The sequence below is a fragment of the Scyliorhinus canicula genome, chromosome 15, assembly GCF_902713615.1.
Source record: "Scyliorhinus canicula chromosome 15, sScyCan1.1, whole genome shotgun sequence".
Classification (NCBI taxonomy): Eukaryota; Metazoa; Chordata; class Chondrichthyes; order Carcharhiniformes; family Scyliorhinidae; genus Scyliorhinus; species Scyliorhinus canicula.
Window position 1 is genome coordinate 106,177,393 of NC_052160.1, and position 24,560 is coordinate 106,201,952.

At 44.8% G+C, this 24,560-nt stretch overlaps 2 protein-coding genes across 16 annotated transcripts in view; both read left to right on the forward strand.

Annotated features, from left to right (window-relative positions):
* LOC119978780 (ladinin-1-like) overlaps positions 1-5,857 on the forward strand; it is a 163,500-nt gene extending 157,643 nt beyond the window's left edge. For 7 of the 8 annotated variants that reach the window (XM_038820657.1, XM_038820655.1, XM_038820658.1 and 4 more), the window contains one exon: positions 5,466-5,857. In XM_038820657.1, the coding sequence (XP_038676585.1) occupies positions 5,466-5,510 (45 nt within the window). In that variant the 3' untranslated portion in view covers positions 5,511-5,857. Of the gene's footprint in view, positions 1-5,463 lie in introns of all 8 variants that reach the window. The other variant, XM_038820653.1, reaches the window with a different exon arrangement.
* Positions 5,858-14,559: 8,702 nt separating this feature from the next.
* LOC119978816 (troponin T, cardiac muscle-like) overlaps positions 14,560-24,560 on the forward strand; it is a 74,088-nt gene continuing 64,087 nt past the window's right edge. For 5 of the 8 annotated variants that reach the window (XM_038820696.1, XM_038820695.1, XM_038820697.1 and 2 more), the window contains exons 1-2: positions 14,560-14,786; positions 18,120-18,169. In XM_038820696.1, the coding sequence (XP_038676624.1) occupies positions 18,135-18,169 (35 nt within the window). In that variant the 5' untranslated portion in view covers positions 14,560-14,786; positions 18,120-18,134. The remainder of the gene's footprint in view (positions 14,787-18,119; positions 18,170-24,560) is intronic. The other 3 variants (XM_038820693.1, XM_038820698.1, XM_038820694.1) reach the window with 2 other exon arrangements.

The window sequence follows — 24,560 nt, forward strand, 5'->3', positions numbered from 1 at the left end:
GGGTCGCTGTCTGTGCGGAGTCTGCACATCCTCCCAGTGTGTGTGTGGGTTTCCTCCGGGTGCTCCGGTTTCCTCCCACAGTCTAAAGGTGTGCAGGTTAGATGGATTGGCCATGATAAATTGTCCTTAATGTCCAAAATTAGTGTTGGGTGGGGTTACTGGGTTATGGGGATAGGGTGGAGGTGTTGACGTTGGGTAGGGCGCTCTTTCCAAGAGCCGATGCAGACTTGATGGCCGAGTGGCCTCCTTCTGCACTGTAAATTCTATACCGCCCTCTCATCCCCCTGTTCATGGGCATGGCACTCCTCAGGCCTTGACACTTTGCAGTGCCACTCTGGCACTGCCACGATGGCACCATGACAACACTTCTACCAGCCTCACAATGCGGAGCACCCTGGCAGTGCTAGGCTGCAGTGCCAAGATGCTCAGGTGCCAGAGGGACAGCCAAGGTGCCATCATGCCCAGTCCCCAAACACCCAGGGGTCTCCAATGTCCTGGGAGACGTCCCAGGTGCCATTATGCCTGGTCCACATTTATGTGGACCAGTACTAACTGGCACCTGCTTGAGGTCGCGCTAGGGAGTTCACATTAGTTCCTGGGTGCCAGGAAAATCTGGTGAACGCAGATTTAAATGAGCGTAATGGCTAAATCAAATATGCTGATCTGGGCCTCACCCAGGGCCACTAAGCCAGGGATGATGAGGCCGGTAAATTGCACCTGGGGTGTTTCTTGGCACCTGGAGCACTGAGAAAGACTTCTCTATTCAACTTCCCTTTGCCATTTTTTTGGCCTTGGTGAAGAACGCCTGTCATTTCTCACCAGTGCAGGAAAACTACTCGTGGATCAGGGTGCCATTTTTAAAGGCAGCCCATATCTTTCAACCCCCCTCTGTGGCATTCTGACCCTCCCACTGCATCCAACTTACCTCTCCCAGAGTCCTCGAGCCCTTCCTCACCCCACCTCTGATGGGTAAGGCACCCCCAGGCCCGACACCTGACACAGGCAACCTGGGCACCTGAGCACCTTGGCACTGTGAGATTGACAGTCTGGCAGTGGCAAGCTGGCCAGAACCAGTAGGAATGCCACCCTGCCCTGTCCCCAACCACCCAATACGCCCCAGAGGCGCCGTTACGACTGGCCCATGTTTGTGGAAACCAGTACTAAACAGCGTTCTGACAAGGTTTCCCGGGTGCGGCCAGTGAATCTCGGGCGCAGTCCAGTACAGCATATTTAAATGAGCCATTAAATATGCTGAACTGGATCTCGCCCAGCCCGGGCAAGATCCAGATCGTGACATCTCGCGAGATTTGATTGAATCTCATGAGATTTCCTAAACATCGCGCATGTCTCGTGCAAGATTCAATGGCTTCATCGTGGCATGAAAATGAAATGAAAATCGCTTATTGTCACGAGTAGGCTTCAATGAAGTTACTGTGAAAAGCCCCTAGTCACCACATTCTGGCGCCTGTCCGGGGATCGAACCGTGCTGCTAGCCTGCTTGGTGTGCTTTAAAAGCCAGCGATTTAGCCGAGTGAGCTAAACCAGCCCAAGCTAGGCGTGTAAATTGTGCTCTCCATATTTGATATAATACCACCAGTAATGTTTAATAATGCCTATGGAATCATACAGTCATTACTGCACCAAAGGAGTTTATTCCGCCAATTAAATCCATGCCAATGACAACTTATTCAGTATTTCAATCAGTTGTGATCTATATGTCCCTGGATTGCACAAGTATATCTGGCCTTATAATGTGAAAAGTGTGACTGGAAGCCAACAGAGCAAATTAAACTTACCTGAAGTATTAACAAGAGTGTCTTTGGGGCAGCATGGTGGTGCAGTGGGTTAGTCCTGATGCCTCACGGTGCTGAGGTCCCAGGTTCGATCCCGGCTCTGGGTCACTGTCCGTATGGAGTTTGCACATTCTTCCCGTGTTTGCGTGGGTTTCGCCCCCACAACCCAAAGATGGTGGCTAGGTGGATTGGCCACGCTAAATTGTCCCTTAATTGGAAAAAAAAATGAATTGGGTCCTCTAAATTACAAAAAACAAGAGTGTCTTTGATAAGAGGACATTTCAACAGAATGCTGCTTTCAATCCTAATATATTATCAATTCAGTTGAATTATTGATCTGCTGCTTTCATTAAACCAAGGTGTAATTTTGTCACTTCCCAGTTGCTGTCTGGTAACACAAAGTCCATCATTGGTATAATTTCTTGTAACATTAATAAATAAAATTTTCAATCCTTGAGATAGCATCAAGAGTGTTGTTTTACAATGCGAGTGAATATTCAACTTACAGCCAGCATTCTCAACCAGGCAAGTAAATGGGAGCTTCAAAGAACATTCAGAGAAGCCTTATCTATTAGAAATAGTGTTACAGATTCTCTCCGTGCTTAAATTTAACTGTTGCCAGATGAAGAGCAGCAATAAACTGGGTTTAATTATGATGCATTATGAAGACAATGTTAAAAGAAAAGCCCTTGGTTTGCCCTGAGTTTAGTGATCAACTTTGCAAAACAAATGGGTCAGTAACTATAGCCTTTATTGTGGAATGGACTACATATAATCATTACGGTATCATTTTAAGTTCCTGCAAATCAAGTATTCTGACAAGTTAACTGAACCATTTTTGCTGTGAACTGGAAACATTTTCATGATCATCCTTCTTTTTTTAAGAAAGTGCAACATTCAAAGTAAGGAAAGGTCTCTTATTTTTAAATAAACATGATCCACTTCATTCTTCAACTATCTAATACCTTAGATGACTAACTTGTCTAGACTGAGAGCTGCATGTATTTGCATGCTGCGTATGCATGTACCTGATTCACGGAACTAAGTCACTGTGACCTTTGTGGGGACTTTTCATTGGACTTGTTTAATGTTTCATCCTTCAATTCCTTGAGTGATTACTTGGAGCTCACACTTTTAACAAAACTCAGGGTGCACTGTGGGCTATCAAAAATAACCTTTCAACTGAAACTATTAAAGTGAAATAAGTTCTTCTCTCTCTGTTGGCTCAGTAGATCATATACAAAGTGTATTTGCGTGGTATCATCCCAGTTCCCAATAAACCATGACCCTTAGAATAAAATGTCACTAATTCAGCTATCTCACAGTGAAGTCACAGTGATGGTAGATGCTGCAAAGAGAAATTGATGGGATGTAGCCAGAAATACACTTCTTCATTTCAGGCATTTTGTTGGAACAGAGTAGAAAGAGATTTGCTCATTGTCAAATGGGAATTTGGTCAAATTTGGACCAGAAATGCTTTGTACAGGTGATTACAAATGCAACAAAAATGGGAAAATATTCCAGCACTGATACATCTCAATCTTATTGAGCACAAAATATACTTTAGGTTCAATTTTCAGGTAATCTGAAAATTAATAAAATACAGATATAATAGAGTAAAATGTTCTCTAAAATTGCAGCTTAGTATAACATTTTCAGGTTGAAATTTCACCAAACATTAGTTTCAGAGGATAGCAGTTTCATTGGAACTTGCGCCTTGGAGCTTTACATACACCCATTAACCAGAGAACTGTAACATACAGTCAGGAATTTAATTTCTATCCATTTATGTTTTTGCTTGAGAATTAAACATTAGCTTTGACACTGGTAGCAGCATTCATCTATTACGAGACGGCTGCAGAGTTGCCAACAGTTTATGCACTGTGGGGTCATTTTCTAGTCTGCCTTTATTGGACTCAAAATAACAGACATTAAGGGAAATCTGTTCAGAAATATTTCATCAAATGTGTGTTAATCTGGCAGCAGGAGTCCATTGTGTTTTTAGATCTGTTTATTATGCTAGGAGGAGGCTGCTTATATCTTGAATTTTCCAAAGCTTATTAGGGGAACATTATAGGACTTTACTGATGGGAAGTTCTTTTTTTAAAATAAATTTATAAAATTTATCACTTTTTCCAATTGAAGGGCAATTTAGCGTACCCAATCCACCTACCCTGCACATCATTGGGTTGTGGGGCGAAACCCACGCAAACCTGGGGAGAATGTGCAAACTCCACACAGTCACCCAGGCCCAGGATCAAACCAGTGCTAACCACTGTGTCACCATGCTGCCCTACTGATGGGAAGTTCAACCTCTAACTGGCAAGGAAGATAAATTACAAGAGCTTAATGTCCTCGTGGAAAATCTTGTTTAAATTGATAGTAATCGAATGGGATATTTTACCTGGACTTCCTTTTCTAGATATTTCTCTATTATATTGTTCAATAATTTATTTCAATGACATAACATTTTTAAAACATAACAGCAGGATCTGTGCAGGTAATTTCCTCTCATCCCTACTGTGACGATTGAGCTTTCACCAAATGGCATTGCACATTAAAATGAAATAAAATTGATCTGTGCGCCCCCCCCCCCCCCCCACCGCGCAATGCTCAGTGTATGACATGCTGGGAGACTTAAAATGTGGGGGCTGGACTGATAGACACCAGTCAATTGTAAAGGACTGCTGGCTGCTTTTTACAGATGAAGAACTTCAATTCTCCTTTAAAGAGTAGGTTGTTGGAAACTAACAGCTGGGACGGTAACAGCATGTAGCTTTCTTACAAGAAAGAGAAAGAATGTGTAATTTTAGGGAAGGCCTCCCCTGAAGAGCTCTTCAAAATTCGGAGTATTCCTCGGTCATCTCAAGCCACGTTTGCATTGACATGGCCCTACATTCACATGAAGCATGAAATCTTGATGAGCTGTTCCACAATCAGGGTATTTTTCACCTACGTTGCCTCAAATTGGATGCAGAATAAGATGCAGGTCGCTGCACTCAGTGACATGGAGCTTCATACCAAAGTGTGCATGATTGCATTTTGTACCATTGAGTAACAGCATCAACAACAATGAACTGCATCCATACGGCGTCATTATCATAGTAAGTAAAATATCCCAAGGTTCTTCGCAGGGACAAATCACAAACATGTGTGTGATTTCTTCTCGTCAGCATTTTTCCCAATTAAGGGGCAATTTAGCATGGCTAATCCACCTACCCTGCACGTCTTTAAGTTGTGGGGGTGCGACCCACACAGACATGGGGAGAATGTGCAAACTCCATCCGGACAGTGATCCAGGGCCAAGATTGAACCCAGATCCTCGGCGCTGTGAGGCAGCAGTGCTAACCATTGCATCACCGTGCCACCCTTCTTGTCAGTATTGCTAGTGAGAGGTTATTACATTCAAGTTGACGGCAGTCTCGCTAGAAATGTTGACTCAAACAAATCTTGCCACATTAGTTTATGAGGCCACATTTAACGACTCTTAGAAATCGGCCTAATTAATGCGATGTGTCACTTTACAGTGAAGTGGCGAAAGCAATGTTTTTAAAGAGATGAGCTTCCATTTTAACCGATTAGAAATTGAAAGCTTCCATACCTCACTTTCAAATTTGCAAGATTATCGTTTCAATGTTTTGACATATTTTTCTTTTTCTTATGTTGCCAGGAATGATATGTCAGAATGAAAAAGGAGACCATTCTTCACCAAACTGATTTCGGAATATTGTACTTATTTTTCTTAACTCTTGAAGATGGTTAATATTTTAACCAAGCATGATCAAGCTAGCTCTCCTATACTGAGTAATTTTACAGTAAACACAACATTTCTAATAAAGGGGATTCAACTGCTTTCATAAGAGAAAAAAATGCTTCTGAGGTGATTAGATTTGAGTTTCAATTAAAACAAATACCAGCAGGGGAATAAATCAGGTTCAAAACTTTGTAAAATAAGATGCTTTAAATTTTACACTTTTTTATGTTTGAGAATTAAATATCCTATTCACTGTATTTCAGATATTTTCTCAAAAAATAAATGTTTAAAACGTGAACAGATCTTAAAATTGTGCGTTGGATTGTGGTTTCTTTGTTTTGTAAAGTTAGGTATTTTGTCAATAAAAAGAGTGTCAGTGAACCAAATTATCTAATGCAAACTCTCAGAATAAGCTATCAAATTTTAAAACATTGGTCGTTGCCATTCATATAATTGTATACATGATCTATTCATGGATAACTGAAGTTAAAAGCCTTCATGCATCGTGCAGTAAGTAACAAATATTCCCTTCGGAGCCTGGTCGGCATGTAATAACTACAGGAGCGATTTTCAGGCTTATTTGCCACACATGCAAATTCCGTTATGGCTGCTCACTCTCACCAGAGGGTCATAACGGGATTTTCGTCACTAAGATCGATGAATGAGGGCGTGAACCTGATTACCATGAATTTAAATCGGTTTAAATATGCCAAACCTGTGACAATAAAGATTATTATTACAAAACAGCATAATGTTTGTTCACTGTATGTTCCCTCCACCCGCCGTGATGTCAGGCCAGCGGGAATCACTTCTGTTCTGCAACAGTCGTGCTGACCATGCTGGGGGCACGGAGGTCAGTGTAGCCCCAGGGTGGTCATGGACATGGTAGGGCAGTGCCCCCGGGCACCCTGGCAGTGCCAGCCTGACCAAGAGGGTAGGGCCAAGGGACAGGACAACAACTGGAGGGGGATGGGGTTGTACAATGATGGGGTCACATTGAGGGGGTGAATTGCCAGCGATGATGAATGTGGGGGGGGGGATTACCAGTGATGGGGATGTGGGGTCTCCCAATATCCATGATGGGTTGGAGGTGGAAGATCTCTTAATTTTGAGAAGGGGGCACTCTCTCTGTGGATCTGGGTTTGCTGGCATCTTTAGGCCCCATCCCTCAAGAATGACAGTGCAAAACATGCCCCCCTGCTTTTTTTGATAAAGTGTCAGCAAGACCTGGAGAGGAAACCTGTCTGTTTATTTGGGCCCGCTGTTTTTCAGTCAGAACCTGACACTGCCATTTTGGGGGAAAATTCTGCCCTACAAGTGTCATGATATGCAAACATGCACATCTCCGGCGGCCGACAAGGATCAGACGCAAGCCCCAGAGACTGGACTTATGAACACTTGTGTTGTTTGTTATGTTCTGTTTTTTCGCATTAGACATCTGTCTTCACATGTAAATATGTTCACATATGCCACCGTTTGTAAATATGTTAGTCTATGACACCACTTGTACATACATTTCCACATGCCAACATAACATACAAAAAAAAAGATGTCATAATATGCAAACATGCACATAATGATATACAGACAGGCAGCTAATGAACACAGAGAACAGGACATGACCAATGAGCAGGCAGGACACTCAGGGGTGGTATCTCACTATAAAAGGCATGAGGCATTGACACTTCGCCTCTTTCCACTGATGAACATCTACAGAGTGAGTCAGGGTGTATGTACAGTAACACACCTCCAGCACGTGGCTAAGAGCTAGTCTGGTTCAGTCAGACAGAGTAACCACACTTAGGTTAGCAGAGAGTCGAACTCATCGAGAACTGTGCTACTAGTTCAATAAATCAGATTGAACTAACTTCAAGGTCTGGAGTACCTTCTGGTCAAAGCTGCATCCAGTTGCAGCCTGTGTTACCCGAGTACATAACACATCAACAAGTATTCTTTGAATTCAGTTCTTCAGCATAAAAGCACTACACAGATCATAAAAATGCTAAGATACCGGATAGCATTAGGAACTTTCATCACAGTGTGTGGCTTTTTTTTCATCAGAAGGCTAATAACCAATAATTTGCTGAGGAGCACATGTTGAATTGAATTTGGTCGTATCTGCCCAGCTTCAGAAAGCTGGGACTCCTGACACTGAGTGGTACACTGTATTTGAATACACCACTATAAAAGTGTATATCTAGCCACAATTTCCATGCAATTTAATCCTCAAATCTTAATTGGGAAGCTGTGCACAACTGGGAAAAGGCAAAAACCAGTACGTGGTTGCCAACAAGCAAAAGGCTAAATGAACTAAATAGCAGGGTCTTCACAATAAATGGACATAATCACAGTGATAGAATCATGTCTAAACTATCATGAGACAGTGGGGTTCATTCCAATAATTTTGAGCAGGGGCTGAAGAAGAAATGAAATGAAAATTGCTTATTGTCACGAGTAGGCTTCAATGAAATTACTGTGAAAAGCCCCTAGTCGCCACATTCCAGTGCCTGTTCGGGGAGGCTTGAACCGTGCTGTGGCCTGCCTTGGTCTGCTTTAAAAGCCAGCGATTTAGCCCAGTGTGCTAAACCAGCCCCTTCATAAAACAATGAAAAAAGGTGGGTCGTCAATATATTGACCACAATATAACAGTAATTTGGTTCGGTTTTTCCATTCCTGCCTCTAAGTAAGAAAGTTGTGGGTTCAATTTCCACGAGAACACTTTCAGTTGATAATCCAGGCTGAAATTAGAGCATAATACTGAAGGAATACCACACTGTCAGAGGTACAATCTGTTGAACTAAATGGTGAGCTGGGTCCTGTTGCCTCTTCAAGTGAACAGAAAAGGTGCAATCGCACCATTTGAAGAGCAGAAACGATTAATTTTCCTGACCAACTTTATTCTCTCACCCAGCACCACCAAAGCAAAGTGGCTGATGAATATCTCATTATTTGAAAGTAACTCCATGGTATTGAAGCACTTTTGACTCATCCTGCAGATTGGCCAACCATTGTAAAAATATAACATGCGGGATTCTCGTCCAGTGACGCCAAAATCAGGCAACGCGACCGGGTGGAGAATCGTGTGTCAGCCGGGAATCGAGGCTGGTTCAGGGCACCTGGTGGGATGCCATGCTCCAGTGCCTTGACAGCGGCGTGAATGCGTTCCATGCAGCACGCCGGCGTTGGCATGTAAATTGTATAGTACATGCCATTGGCATATCATTAAAGGCCCCAATCCGGAAACTTCTGTGATCCCCATGATGCTCCAACTTCGCCAGGAGAAATTACCAGCAAAGTTCACTAGTGTTATTTAAAATCGTAAAACAGGCGCATGGTTGCTGAGGGAGAGAGAGTGTCCAACATCGTTATAGTATGCTGACAGTTGTGCCGCTGGCTGGGGGGCTTCTGCTAGGGTCGGGGGTGGGGGGTGTTAGTGGGGGGTGACCAGCCGGCAGGCCGTGGCATCAGGGTGGATGGGCATGGATAACCATTGCCATAGTCGGCAAGGCAGCCATGTGGCGGCGCATGCTGCTGACTGCCCAATGTGAATTTAGCGCCGTATAGGTCCCCCCCCCAAGCCACCCCCCCGAGTACCCTCTGGTCTCAGCCGATCCATCAACAGGATGGCGTGCTGCAGCTCAACCAGTGCCATCTTCTTGGCTGGAATGTGAGTGTATGGGACTGAAGTGCTTATATGCGGCTGCAGCTTGTCTGGCTCTCGAGTGCCAATCCCTACCCCGGCGAATCACATGCCAGCATCTGTTGGAATTGCACTGGTTCCTGAGCTAGCCTATTGGGATGTCCTGAACTCGCTCCAGGACTGGTGCCACTTTTGAAACCATGGAAGCCACGCAAATCAGTCTCGGCGTCAGCAATTAGTCTCTCAAATGGAGATTCTTCCTCAATTTCATTCTTTCAATATAGGCTATATAATTATAATCCAAGATAGACTTGACTCACTTTTCTTCCTCGATTTGTATTCTATTTGAGTTGAAACAAGTTGTATTTAAACCTATCATATGAGCACCTTTTCAGTATACCTGAGCTTTGGTGTTTATGGCATTTTATGTCAAATGTAAAGTCGCCCTAGTCCCAGATGACCATTGGCTGCTTTCCCCTTTGAGAGCCGACTGGTGGTGATTTAACCTGAGGATCACCACACCTCAGGCAAGGTTGTGAAGGCGGGGCCTTCATGAGTAACCTCAACTGATAGAGGAATTAACCCATTCTATTGGCCTCGCTCCACATCGTGAACCAGCTGTCCAACCAACTGAGCTAAACCAGTATCTATATTAATTAGTACTTCATATTTATTTGTTAGTCAAGGTATTCTTTAGCAGTTGGGGCAGAGAAGAATTATTGAGGCTAAGTTCAGAAAACTCTCCATCTAACTCTCAGCGCCGGCTCTAGGGTTGCTGGCGCCCCGGGCAAGCTGAACTTCGGCGCCCTTTGGGGGGGGCGGGGCCGGGGGGCGGGGCCAGGGGGGGTCGGGGGGGCGGGGCGAGGCCGAGGGGGGGGCGGGGCCGAGGCCGAGGGGGGGGCGGGGCCGAGGAGGGGGGGCGGTGCGGGGGGGGCGGTGTGGGGTGGCCGAGGAGGGGCGGACCCAAGGGGGGGCGGGGCCGAGGAGGGGCGGACCCGAGGGGGGCGGGGGGGCGGACCCGAGGGGGGCGGGGGGGCGGACCCGAGGGGGGCGGGGGGGGCGAACACGCGGGGGGGCGGGCGGACGCGGGGGGCGGGCGGACCCGAGGGCGGGGCGGGGCGGGGGGGCGGACCCGAGGGCGGGGCGGGGGGGCGGACCCGAGGGGGGCGGGGGGGGGACCGAGCGGGTGGGGGCGGACCGAGCCGGGGGGCCGCCCTGGGGGCTGGCGGCCACCGCGCATGCGTTAGTTGGCACCGGACCAACTGCGCATGCGCGGGTCCCGAGTCTGGCGCCCCCGAGCACATAGCGCCCCGGGCAACAGCCCGAGTTGCCGGTGCCTTGAGCCGGCCCTGCTTAACTCTGCTGTACCTGATCTGAGAACACATTACACTGATTTTGGGTGTCCCAAATAGAAATAGTCCCATTCCCCACCCCTACCATCCCTCACCTTTACGAGCACCCAGACACACGATTGCATGAAAGACCTTGGTCCATATTTAATTTTAGTTCCTTTTGAGTTCTGATTTTTTTGGCGCTCTAACACTAATGGCTGGATTTAGTCCAGTCAATGCGACTCAATGCAGAATCCATTCCTTCCTCTCCTACATTAGCAAAGGCTACTTTTACGTTGTGAAGAGACATAATTGAGTCGTTTTGAATGGTGACAACACTGCTGCCAAAAATAACCTGAAGAAGGAGCCGTGCTCCGAAAGCTCGTGTTTGAAACAAACCTGTTGGACTTTAACCTGGTGTTGTAAGACTTCTTACTGTGCCAAAAATAAAGGCAGCTGTTCTCTCATCATCATTATGACTGTTCTCTGAAGAATTCCAGCATTTCCCGAGTAATCATTCTACATTTCTCTTGAAGCTAAATTTAGTCTTGTCTCACAGAATGGACATTTTAATTATGCAGTAATTACACAGTACTAAAAATCTACATGCTTGCCTCATTCAATTTTCAGAAGCAGGGAAGTGTATTTTGTGGTAACTACTTGGTCATTGGCATCATCCAAAAGGTTATTAATTAAAGTTTTAGCCATTTTTTTGAATCAATTTGTCTTCAATGTTGATCTTTTGGAATTATATATGTTATTTACAGTCATGTGCATATTAACACTGTGCAACCTCACTAACTTGATAAATGCTTCACACATTTTTTGTACCAGTTGACTGCTTGTGGGAACATTATGGGTAAAGCTATTGAAGGCAAGGAAAAGGAAAACGGCCCATCATGGTACTGTGGGACTCAGCCCAATTGTAATATGACTCTTTGAAAACCTGGCTTGACTCTATTGAAACTGCGGAGGACTAGGACATGCCCATTCCTGCAATAGAGACGGCTAGATTGGGTGTGGGTCCACAACCCGATCTTGCCAACACCCTTAATGAAAAAAATGAAAATCGCTTGTCACAAGTAGGCTTCAATTAAGTTACTGTGAAAAGCCCCTAGTCACCACATTCCGGCGCCTGTTCGGGGAGGCTGGTACGGGAATTGAATTGTGCTGCTGGCCTGCCTTGGTCTGCTTTCAAAGCCAGCGATTTAGCCCTGTGCTAAACCAACATTCATGAAAATTGGAAACCAGGCAAGGAATCCTGGAAGCATGTTTCGGCCACCACTTTTGCCCTTCTATGGAGTCTCTCCGACTTCATGAAAACTTAGCCTAATGCTACGTATGTACAAAATGCACCACCATAGTGTATGTTTGTAAAATAATCTTTCTTCACCAACACTGCTTTGATGACAAACCAAAATACTTAATTATATTTTTACAACTTTTACCATTTGCAAGGGCTGAAGTCCGCTGGATCACTCACCCCATCTTAGTGCCAAGAATGAAAAAGGTTTGAGACTTACTGATTTAGGGAATGTCCATTTTGTTATTGTTAAAAAGTTATATCAATGCTGGGGGGGTGAAATTTTCCACTTTTTGTACCCCATTTCATTATCCAGCACAAAAGAGAATTTATATCGACGGTTAAATACTAGCTAACAAGAGAAATCCACCTAAGTTGTACATCTTTGGATTGTGGGGGTGAAACCCATGCAGGCACGGGAAGAATGTGCAAATTCCACACGGACAGTGACCCAGGGCCGGGATTCAAACCCGGGTCCTCAGCGCCGTAGGCAGCAATGCTAACCGCTGTGCCACCAATTACCCTATATTTTTCCATCTTAATTAAATCATTTAATCACACACACACAGCCTCCTTTAAATATTCGTCAAAAATATAAAACAATTAACATCCATTCTCGAAGATGAGCATAGATGTCATCTGATTGTCAACTTTGACTGTGCTGCTCAATAGTTGGTGGAATGGGTGGACATGTGGCAAATGATATTTGGTGAAGGGAAGTAGGAATTGATTCCGTTTGGTAGAAAGAAGGTGGAAAGGCGTGTAGAATAAAGTGTACAATTTTAAGGGGGTACAGAAGCAGAGAGTTGGGTGTATATCTACATAAGTAATTAAAGGTGGCATGGCAGGTCAAGAGGGTGGTTAAGAAAGTGTACAACATTCTAAGCTTTATTAATAGGGGCTTCCAGTGCAAAAGCAAGGAGGCTAGGTTAAACTTGCACAGAGTGGTGGCTTTTTCTCAACAAGAGTAAAGCCTCCAGTAGCGGATGCCGCACTTTAGGAAGGATGTGAAGTCATGAGAGAGTGCGGAAACGATTAACGAAAATGGGTCCAGGGATGAGGAATTTCAGTTACATGGATAACTTGGAGAGGTTGAGACTATTTTCCTTGGAGAACAGAAGGTTAAGAAGGGATTTGATAGAGCAAAACAAAATCATGAGGGTTTTGCACCAAGTGGACAGGGCAAAACTCTCCATTGGTGGAAAGATAGAGAACAAGAGAGCACAGATTTAAAGCAGTTAGCAAAAGAAACAGTTAAGACATGGGGGAAAGCATTTTCATGCAGCAAGTAGTTGAAGGTAGATTCAACCTAGGCATTTCAGAAGCACTTGAATTACGATCTTAAATTGAAGGAAGTGCAGGGCAATGGGTAGAAGGCCAGCGAGTGGTACGAGGTAAATTTCTCCTTCACAGAGCCAGTTTAGGAATGATGAACCAAATGCCCTCCTTCTGTCCTGCAACCATTCTATGTAAAATTCGATGATTTTTTAGAAGAATGAAGGGAGGGCAAATTGAGTTATATAAGATAATAAAAGGTATGGATAAAGTCGATGTGGAGTGAATGCTTCCTCTTGTGGGGCATTCAAGAACGATAGGTTGTAGGCTTAGGATAAGAGTGGCAAATTTAAAACAGTGTTGAGGAGAAACTATTTCTCCCAAAGGGTTACAAATCTGTGGAATTTGCTACCCCAGAATGTGGGGCATTCTGGGACAGTGAGTAAATTTAAGGAGTTAGACAGATTTAATTGGTAATGGGTTGAAGGGTTATGGAGAATGGGTAGGAGGGTGGAGTTAAGGCCAGGATAAGATCAGCCAGGATCGCATTGAATGGTGGAGCGGGCTCAAGAGGCTAGATCGCCTACTCCTGCTCCTAGTTCATGTGTTCTAAGAAAGAACTACTGTGGCTGATTTAACCATCGAGTTCTTGGTCTGTAGCACTGTTGATAACAGCACCCCAAGCACATGGTGTTTATGATCAATAAGGGTATCTCTTGATTAATATGAAGATCTGGGGTTACTGGGAGAAGGCAAGAGAATAGGGATGAGGAACGTATCATCCATGATCGAATGGAGGTGCAGATTCGATGGGCCAAATGGTCTAATTCTTCTCCTAGACCTTATGATCTGATGAACTTATGAACTGGTTTTGTTTTGCAATTGGCAATAAAAGTATTTTCAGATTTTGTTTCAGAACTCCAACATTTACACTTGTTACTGCTTAATTGAGTTAATCAGATAACTGCTGTCCAAACCAATAAAACTATTTATTCCATCTATGGTGTTGTTATAAGGAATGGGAAATATAAAATCACATCAAATTTGTACATCACAATCATACAAGAGCAGTAGACTGCATGAAATAAAGAAATGTAATTTAATTGAATCTCACTGGATTGGAGAGATAAGCTAATGCTTCTAAAATTCATTTTTTTTCTTCTTAAGAACAATTGCTCCACATATTTGAAACCTGATATCCTGTCATAAAGTAAAATTTATCATAACAGCTGTAAAGATGGACCTCGGTGGGTCCCTCCCATTTGTCATCATAAGTTCAAGAATGAAACATTTTGTGATTTTGTACTAATATTCTGATTATTATTTTTGCATTTTCTTTACTTTTATTTCCCTCCTATATTTTTATGTCTCCCTTTCTTTTCCATCCCCCGAAACACATTTGTGTCATTCCAGTGACACTCACCATACTGATATCTAAGAATAGCTGGACTCATTAGCTATGACAAAACAATGGTCTTTTATGGGTTACAGAATGGTGCTTCTGATCAGGGCAGACAAACCAAACATCTTTCTAAAATAGCACATGTAAGACTTCAATCCTATCCCACCAATCAGGAAATACACTGGTCAAGGGGCTGGACTGGGCTTTAAGCACAAAATTCTTAAGTAAACTCTCAGATCTTTCGAAGTCGGCTGTGGTGCTATCAGTACTCCTTTTATCCCAGGTCAGGTAAGAAAATTTACTTTCCAAACTACATTTTTTTTCCAGAATGTTCTGATATAAATTGGTTAGCATTTGAGATTATATTTGTGGAATGTTCAAGTAACATTTTATCACAAAAAGAAACTTATTTATTTTTAAACATGTATTTGATATAAATTTAAATCGCTGCACAGTTAGAAGCTATTTGACGAAGTAAGTGGTTAAATTTGTATGTGCCAACATTAAAATAACCTATAGTTAGTGTTGTGCTTTGCAGAAATGTTACTATGATGCTGATCTCATAATTCACAAAGATCGATGGTGGTTATATTTCTGATTTTATTCACGTAACGTTCATATGGAATGGTGAAATTCTACTTCGAATGGAAAATATGAGGATGTCTATTTTCTCATAATACACTGACTATTGAACTCACAAGAATATATGACGTTGAAATATGATTCACAAGAATGAGATTTCAACAGTGGGTATCCGATTATAGCAGCAAGGGACACTCATCTTTTCCCACTCAGGAGGAATTACACTGCTAGATGCTGAAATGTATTTTAATTGTTTGCTTATTTAAGGTTATGAAGGAGACAATACCCTATTATTGGCCACTCTAATCTGAAATGATTAAATTCTTTATCAAACACTTCTCTTTTAAAGGTCAGAGAATTGCAATTATTTCAGTAATGCAGAACAGTAAGTGGGCCACTTGAAAGCAGGCACCACTGCACAACTGTTACCCAGCCCAACAGCAATCATCAGCCTCTGAATACAAAACTGATTTCATTATACATTTTTCATATTTATTTGCCGTAGACGGCCCTCTAAATAGAATTTCAACTTTGCAATGCTTAGAACTGTTTTGCTGTCCAGGAATGTGTACCGTCATAAAAGTCAGTAAATTAATTATTTGGAACCTTCCATTGTTCAAATTTGCTCTCTATTGTCAGAAATGACTCATTCTTGAAAAGGCTGCTTGAATGTATGACTACTGACCACTGAAAATGCAATCCATGTGACCATGTTCCGAGTGAGGAAATATTCTAATTAAATTAAACTTGATCTTGACCCTATCATATCTATCACATATCCAAAAATAACTTTATCACCCTTTTTCAAAATTATGCAAACAAACATGTAAAGCACTGAAAATATAAATGGACCATTCCTCACCTAATCTGCAATTGGTTCATGATGTTGGAGTGGCCATAATGGACAGTGTTCCCCTGCTAGTGCTGACATCACTCCTCTTGGTCAGCACAAATTTTATAAAAGTCAATATATATATATATAAAATAATAGAATCAAAAAATGGGCATCCAAAGCTATTAAGAACTGTGCAGTTCATGAAAATGGATTTAAATACAAGGATGGAATTCTTCATTGTGAGTCCGCTGCCAGCGAGGACGGAGAATTTGGCGCTCAGCCAAATCTCCAGTCACTGCAGCGGGAACAGAGAACCCGCAGTTGTGAAGGAAAGGAGAATCAAAGTCAATATTTTAAAAACTAATTTAATTGCATGATTTCAAGTATTACTGGAGTCTATTTCTAGACCATGTGTTTTGTTTTTTTCCCATCTGCCTCATTATCCATTTAGTTTATCAGCGTTGAGTGTCCTGGTACGTTTTTCAGGTAGGCTCAAGATGTCTTGATAAAGTAGGTTTCAGAATCGCCCTTAACTTACGCTTGACAGGATGGAAGATTACATCCACGGGTAGGCCGTACCTATCTGCCAATCCTGTCCTGCTCACACTTTCAGGTCGTTGTTCACCTACATGGGACTGTGGAGAGGTGAATCAGCAGAAAGTTAAATGTTGGACTTTCACTGCCAGTGACCACAATGGTCAACCATGCTCTCAAGTTCTCTTTCTCCATTCACCCCAGGGAAGTTGCACTGCTGTCCACCGGAGTGGAAAACAAGGGCAGTCTCCTCACATCCATCTCATTCTTTATCATCTCCACTGTGTAGCTGTGATGATCGGTATTTACCTTTAATACCTTGCCCCTTTAAGAGGCTTGGAACCCTGGGGGACTCCGCCTCTGGCTACGCCCCCTGGAAACAGGATATAAGATGAGACTCCATTTTGCGAGCACACTTCTCTCGGATGCAGTCCTGTTCTCTGTATATTAAAGCCTTTGATTACTGACCTCGCTCTCGCGTCGTAATTGAGAGTGCCTCAGTAGCCATCAAACAGTGAGATTTAAGTGTGTAACATTTGATCATTTGGAAAAGGGCCTAGTTTCTGCCACATCATTTATAACTCCAAACATTGTCAAAACTCTGATCCAAGTAACTTTTACAAAGCCTGAAATCGGAACTGAAAATATTGGTTCTTTTCCTAAATGTTGTCAACAGTTTTGTCTCCATATTCAGCCATTCACTTAAGTGATTTCATCCCCTTAAATTTACCGTAGCTTTGCTAACATATGAATTCCCAATGCCAGGTGCAATATGCACTTTGCACTATGTAAATGAAGTTCACTCCATGAAATCCTTGTCACCACACGAATGGTCAGGTGGTTTATAATAATGGATACTACCAACTAACACCTATGTTGAATCACAACCAAAATATAAACCCAAACAAGCCACTTCACTGAGTAGTTAGACGTGTTTCCAATGGCAGGGTCCAGTGAAGCCTCCCACAGAAGTAACTGATCTTATTTCAGTAAGGAACAGATTTTAAGTCATTCACAGATGGCTGACTAGAACGTGGGCCAGGAACGAAGAGCTGGCATTGATGTTTCCTGTCCTGGCACATTTGCACCTGCCTCTGTCATGCAAGTAACTCTGTAAACAGGGGCAGCACGGTGGCATAGTGGTTAGCATTGCTGCCTATGGCGCTGAGGACCAGGGTTCGAATCCCGGCCCTGGGTCACTGTCCGTGTGAAGTTTGCACATTCTCCCCGTGCCTGCATGGGTTTCACCCCCACAACCCAAAGATGCGCAGGATAGGTGGATTGGCCACTCTAAATTGCTCCTTAATTGGAAAAAAATAATTGGGTACTCTAAATTTAAAAAAAATATATATATATAAAAAGTAACTCTGTAAACACTTGTCAATATCCTCAGGAATTCTTCCCCACCATGTTTGCAGTTTTTTAACGAGTGGCAAACAAATTGTACTCAACATTTTTCTAAGTATGCAAGAACCCAAATGCGCACTGGCCCTGACATTCCTCAGGCAATCTGCTGATCTCCTATTTAAATTACAGAAGGAAGCTATGTATGCCCATTTGGAATTTTGTCAGGTCTCTATCGTTATAGATAGACTTGTCACTGTTTTAAGTTTTGTTTCTGCAGCAACAAAGCAGAGATACATTCTGATTATTATTCTTTCAATCCTCAGAAATTATTTGTGAACATGTCAGACACAGAAGACATTGTGGAGGAAGTTGAGTAAGTATGATTTTTATTTGGCACAATATATATTTTTATTTTGCTACCTTTCTTCTTTGACTTTTTATTAGTTAAAGCTTTTTTTCAGTATTTGAGAGCACTATTTGTGACACTTCTCTGTTAGTTCATTTCAAACCATTCCTTTGTCGCCCAGCACCTGATCCAAGAGGGCATTCTTCAGAATGAGGCTTGACTTTGTGTTTTACTAGCTTTGTTACTCACGGAGGATATCACAATGAAATGTAATCTTCCTTCCCTGAATATCCATATTGTGGTGGCTCGAGGCAATACCAAGTAGATGGTGGAAAGGAAGAATAAAGGGCTGGATTTTCCAGTCCCCCAGCCATGTGTTTCTCAGCAGCGCACTGTTCATTAGTGGCGGGAGTTTCTACTCTAGCCACTTGTCAATGGAATTTCCCATTGAAGCCACCGCACGCCGGGAAACCCACTGGCAGGGGTGTGTTGTTTGCAGGAACAGGGAATCCCAACGACTGGAGAATTCTGGCCAAAGAGTTTATTGTCAATGAACAAAGATAACTTATATACAAGCAGAGAATTTCTATACAGGTATTAACACTCTAGCTCCCGGCTTCACTCTGACCAGAACCCCGCTTCCCAGACCCCGCACTTATTCCTCATTGGTCAGGGTTTGCGTGCTCCTGCACAATAGGTCCTGAGCCAGTCACGTGGACCATGAGGTAACGCCCCTTAAAGGGGCCATACTAACACATCCCTACACCCTTAAGCCCCTCAATAACATACGTACAAACAAGCTAGATACAATAACTACATACAAGATAAAGCTGAGGAGCAAAAGGGAAGAGAATCCAGAGCAGTCCATCATAGCGTTAACCTATCGGGAGATTTCCTGGTTCTCGTGGACCACCTTAATCCCTCAATTGGCTGCTCCAATTCAGAGGTAACGATATTTTTACTCTTAGCAGAATGTTCCTGAGAGTTAACCAACCCTGCAGGGTTATTCCCCTCTGCAGCCTGTACCTAGATCAATGATGGGGACTCCTCAAGATCTCTGGATTCCATTTGTTCCAGCTCCACCACATGAGCACTGGTGCTGCCTGTTGACTCCAACTGCGCCGCCTGCTGACTCCAACTGCGCCAAGATTGGGGTTGTGATCCCCTGGCTTCTTTTGTGATTGACTTCCTTCCGTACTGTCCTGCCATACCAATTCCACTACATATGAAGCTGGGCCTGACTTGGCTACAATTTGGTCTGCTAACCATAGTGGGCCTGAAACAAAGTTTCTGACAAGGACCAGGTCGCCCACTTAGAACACTCAGTCCCCTTTTTGTGAAGTGTGTTGTCTCTTCTGGGGGGCCTGCCCTGCCTCCACCTTCCCTATCAAATTTTGGAAAACAAGGAACAACTGGGTCCTTAAAAGACAGCCCATCAGAAATTCTGCCTGTGTTTCAGCCATAGTGGCTTGGGAAGTCGTATTGTAAGAGAAAAGCAAGTTGGCCAACCGAAGACATGGGTGGTCGGCTAAACCTCTTCATAGCTGCTTTGAATGTTTGCACAGCTCTCTCCACTAACTCGTTTGAGGCAGTGTGGTGGGGAATGTTCTGGAATGGCGAATGTCATTCGTTCTGACAAAATGCAACAGCGGCTCTTAGGCTGTGGGTGGTACTACCACTTAGATCCCCAGAGTATGACTGCATCCTCACAACTGAGTTCATCCCTACAGGTAAGGTATGGTCTTAATTGGTTATCATGGTGCTACCCTGGTAAGATCATGGGCTGGGTTTTCCGATTCTGTGGCTCAGTGCCGACGGCGTCATGGGAACTGTGGCATTTTACGATGCCAAAATCGGCGCTGAATCCTCACCAATTCCGGGACCGGTGAGGAGCTAGCAGTGGTGCCGGGTAAAGCCCTTGGCTCCAGCACCGAAAACAGCCGGAGAATAGCCAGGTCTGTGGCCGCGCATGCGCATGGCAACGACCTGCAATGGTCGCGCTGTACAACATGGCGCCGGACGTGCGCTGACAATACCTGCCAAATATGGCCCGACAGGACAACCCCCAGCCAGCCCCCACCGGTCCCTCCAGCCCTCACGGAAGCCCTCTGGCTAGCAGCATGGCTCCCGGCCGACAGTGGCAGCGTTGAACACAGTCTGTAGCCGCCATGCTGGGCTCCCGACCGCTCAGAACACAAGTCCACTGCGTGGTCGGGAACTCGGCCCATTGGGAGCGGAGCATCGGGGGAGGGCCTTCCGATGACGTTCCAACGCCGTTCCAACGCCGTGCTCCGTGCGATGCGATGATGAATTTCGGAGGGGGTGGAGACTCAAAAACCGGCGTGAAACCGGCGCCAACCCGGTTGGGTAAAGAACAAAGAAACAAAGAATAAAACAGTACAGGAACAGGCCCTTCAGCCCTCCAATTACCAACCTTTGTCAAAACCCGCGGCACTTCCTTGTGCCATATCCCTCCATACCCCCCATCCATGTGTAAAGAATGTGTAAAGGGTGTCAGAAGGGATTCTCCCCCCGATTGCCGATTACGATATCGGCGTCGGGTAACGGAGAATCCCACCCCATGTATTTCACTTTGGACAGGACTGAGTCCTATTGTGTCCAATTCTTTATGTGGCCAGACAAAATTTGCATGTTGTCCAGAAAGCTCACTGCCAAGATGATGTCTTGAAGTACTGATGGGGGTGCCAGGTACTCTGGATGTGGGAACCGACTCAACGCATCAGTATTCAAAGTCTGTGTGCCTGGCCTATGCTGAAAGATGTTGTCATAGATTGCCAGCAACAAGGCCCACCATTGTATTCTGGCAGTGGTAGTATCAGCTTATCTTCACAAAGGAACCCCAGCAGGGACTTACAATCTGTTATTAATGTGAAACGTTGCAGTTAACATATTGGTGAAATTTCTTGACACCATAGCTTTCAGCAAGGCCTTCCTTCTCAATTTGCATGTATTTACACTCAGCAAGAGAAAGAGTTCTTGAGACAGGGGGCGGGATTTCCTGATCCTGAGGCTAAGCGTTGACGCTGTCGGAAACGCCATCGCGTTTCCCGACGGCGTCAACACAGCCCCAGGATCAGCAATTCTGGTCCCTACAGCGGGCCAACAGGGAGTTGGAGCGGTTCACGTGGAATGGGCACCGGGGGATGCGCGCAGGCGCAGTGGGTCCGGCACGAAACCGTGCATGCGCAGTCTAACCGACGCGATTTCCGCGCATGTGCAGTGTCTTCCTTGTCCGCACCGGCCCCGATCCAACATGGCGCAGGAGTACAGGGGCCGGCGTGGAATAAAGGAGGCCGGGAGACAGAGAGGCCGGCCCGCCGATCGGTGAGTCCCGATCGTGGGCCAGGCCATATCGGAGGCTCCCCCCAGGGTCGGACCCCCCTCCCCCCCCCCCCACAGGCCACCACCCGACCCTTCAACGCCGAGGTCCCGCCGGCTCAGAGCAGGTTAGAACGGCACCGGCGGGACTTGTTTTTTTTTTTACGGTCGCTCGGCCAATCTGGGCCAGAGAATCGCGGGGGGTGGGGCGTGTATAGCGGCCCCTGACCAGCACCGCACCGACCACGCCGTCCCCAATTATGAGAATTACGTCCGGGCGTCGGGGAGGAGTTGCGCGATTCGCGCGGCCCCCCGACGATTCTCCTACCCGCCGCGGGGTCAGAGAATCCCGTCGAAGATCTCCCTGAGACATCCTCCATTGTATGGGATAAAACTGCCCCTATCCCATCGGGCGATCAAATGTACCAGTAGGATCAATGACTGGAAAACCTGCTTAACGTGTTGGAAGGTGTGCTCTGGTGCTCCTTCCAGTGCCAATGCTGGTGTTTTCTCAGGAGCATGTGTAATGGTGTCAGTGTTGTTGCTAGGTTTGGAATCAAATGATCATAATAGTTTACTTTCCGTGAGAAAGATTTTAACTTTGCCATGTTGTTAGGTGCCAGGATTTCTCTAATGGCTCTCACTTTGTCTTTGAGTGGGTGCAGGCTTTTGGAGTCCACTTTGATCTCTAGGAAAGTGACCTCCCTTCCTTTAAAAGTGCACTCCTTGCATTTCAGTCGATTTCTGCTTCTCTAAATCCTTTCAACATCTCTTCTAAGCTTGCCAGGTGCTCCTCATGTGATATTCCTTTTACTAGGATGTCATCCAAATAGACCACAACCTACGGGATGCCCTGGAGGTTATTCTCCATTGTGCATTAATATATTGTACAGGTCAAGGAAGTGGCAAAAGGTAATCAGGTGTAATGAATCAGGCGGGTTAATCGTCACAAACTGTCGGGAATCTTCATCCAGGTTCTAGCTGCAAGTAAGCATGGCTGAGGTCAAGTTTAGTGTATGTGAGGCCGCCAACAGCTTCACATAAAGGCCTTCAAATTGTGGAATTTGGTATTTATCTTCTTGAGCTGCCTGGTTGACTGTAAGTGTGTAGCTCCTGCAAATCCTATTGGAGTGCTCCGGCTTCAATACAGGGATGATGGGGGCTGTGCTTTGTTAATACCACACAAGACTGATGATTCCCTGTTCTTCCAGATGTTTAGGTTCGGCTTCCACTTTTTGGTGCAAGGTCCAATGTCTTCCTCTAAAAAATCTGGGTGTTGAGTCTGAGGCTACAGTGGGAAATAACCCTGCGGGTTGGTTGACTCTCAGGAACATTCTGCAAAGAATAACAACCTTGTTATCTTGTGTCTTCATAAGACTTCCTGAAAGATATTGTTCAAGAATTCAAAAATTTCCAACCAGCTCAACTTGATTTGGCACAACCAATCCCACCCCATCAAGCTTGGTTGATGACCCTTGACATTATCATCAACTGGACATCTTGTTGCTGCTATGACACTGGAGCTATGGTTGTTCCCAAAATGATTAGGGTCTCCCTCGTATATATCACCAACTTGGCTGTTGTCCCATTCAAGTCCAAAAGCTGAACGCCACTGCGAAGATATTTAAATGTTTGTTCACCCACCACGGTGCTGGACACTCTAATGTCAACCTCCATAATTAGTGTCCTTCCATTTGCTGTGAGGAATATCTCAATTGGGGCTGTTTTGCTCACACTCACCATGTTTAATCTGTATGTTTCAGGTTCTTCATTTGAATTCTTCGTCACTTTTTTCACTGGAGCTGTAATTCACTGTCTTTTTTTTGAAATGGTGCATTCTGACAGGCATGGCAACGTGCCTGGATATAGCACTGTAAACAAATAAACTCTGCAGCAGTACAGTTCCTGAGAGTGATCTCCCCCTCATCAATAACAGTCATCTCAACGTCTGTGCTGACAGCCCAATTTTTTTCCCTGTCCACTGACTACAATCCTGTTCCTAGGACTGTGGCTGCATGTCCTCTGTGTCTGTCGACCTGGCTGCGCACTTTGGAGTTGAACAGCTCCACAACTGGTTCAGCTCGCCCTCTTGTGGCCTTTGGAGCTCTGACGTGCCCCTTTCAACTCACTCGGTTGGCTGGATGATCTCAATCACCTTGCCTAGAGTAATCTTCAATCAGCCAGAAGCTTCTTTTGCATACTTATATTGTTAATACCACATAGTAAACGATCACACAGCATGTCACCTAATGCTGCACCGACCTCACAATGCTCGGCCATTTGTTTGAGTCTGGCAACAAAGGTGGAGATCATTTCTCCTGGTCCCTGATAGCCGAGCTGGACTTGTATCGCTGTAGTGTGATTGAAGATCTGGGGTTAAAATGCTCCCTGACCAGCTTCATTAACTGGTCAAATGACTTAGTGTCAGGAGCCTCTAGGGACTTAAGGTGGCAGGTTGTTGGCTCACAAACTGTTAATAGGATAACTTTCTGTGTATCCTCCCCATTATTTGATTTGCTCTGAAGCAGTAATGGAACCACTGCATATGCTGGTGACTCCAATCTTTGGCCCCCTGATCAAATTGGTCTAACTTCCCAAGCTCAAACTTCCACCCCAAACCCACGTATCCACCCTATACCCGTAACCCAACAACCCCCCCCACCTTACCTTTTTAGGACACTACGGGCAATTTAGCATGGCCAATCCACCTAACCCGCACATCTTTGGACTGTGGGAGGAAACCAGAGCACCCGGAGGAAACCCACGCACACACGGGGAGGACGTGCAGACTCCGCACAGATAGTGACCCAGCCGGGAATCGAACCTGGGACCCTGGAGCCGTGAAGCATTTATGCTAACCACCATGCTACCGTGCTGCCCACAATATTATTATTACAAATAGGAAACCTAGCCCAACTTTCCTTCCCAAACCCTGGGTCCCATTTTGATGCCATGGTCCCAGGTATAATCAATTAATTCAATATAGACTAGAGTGTGAACGGAGGACTTCCCGCATTTATACAGTTCAGTTTCTCACTGAGGCAACTTGCTGTGTATTTGAGAGATAGTTTAATGATTA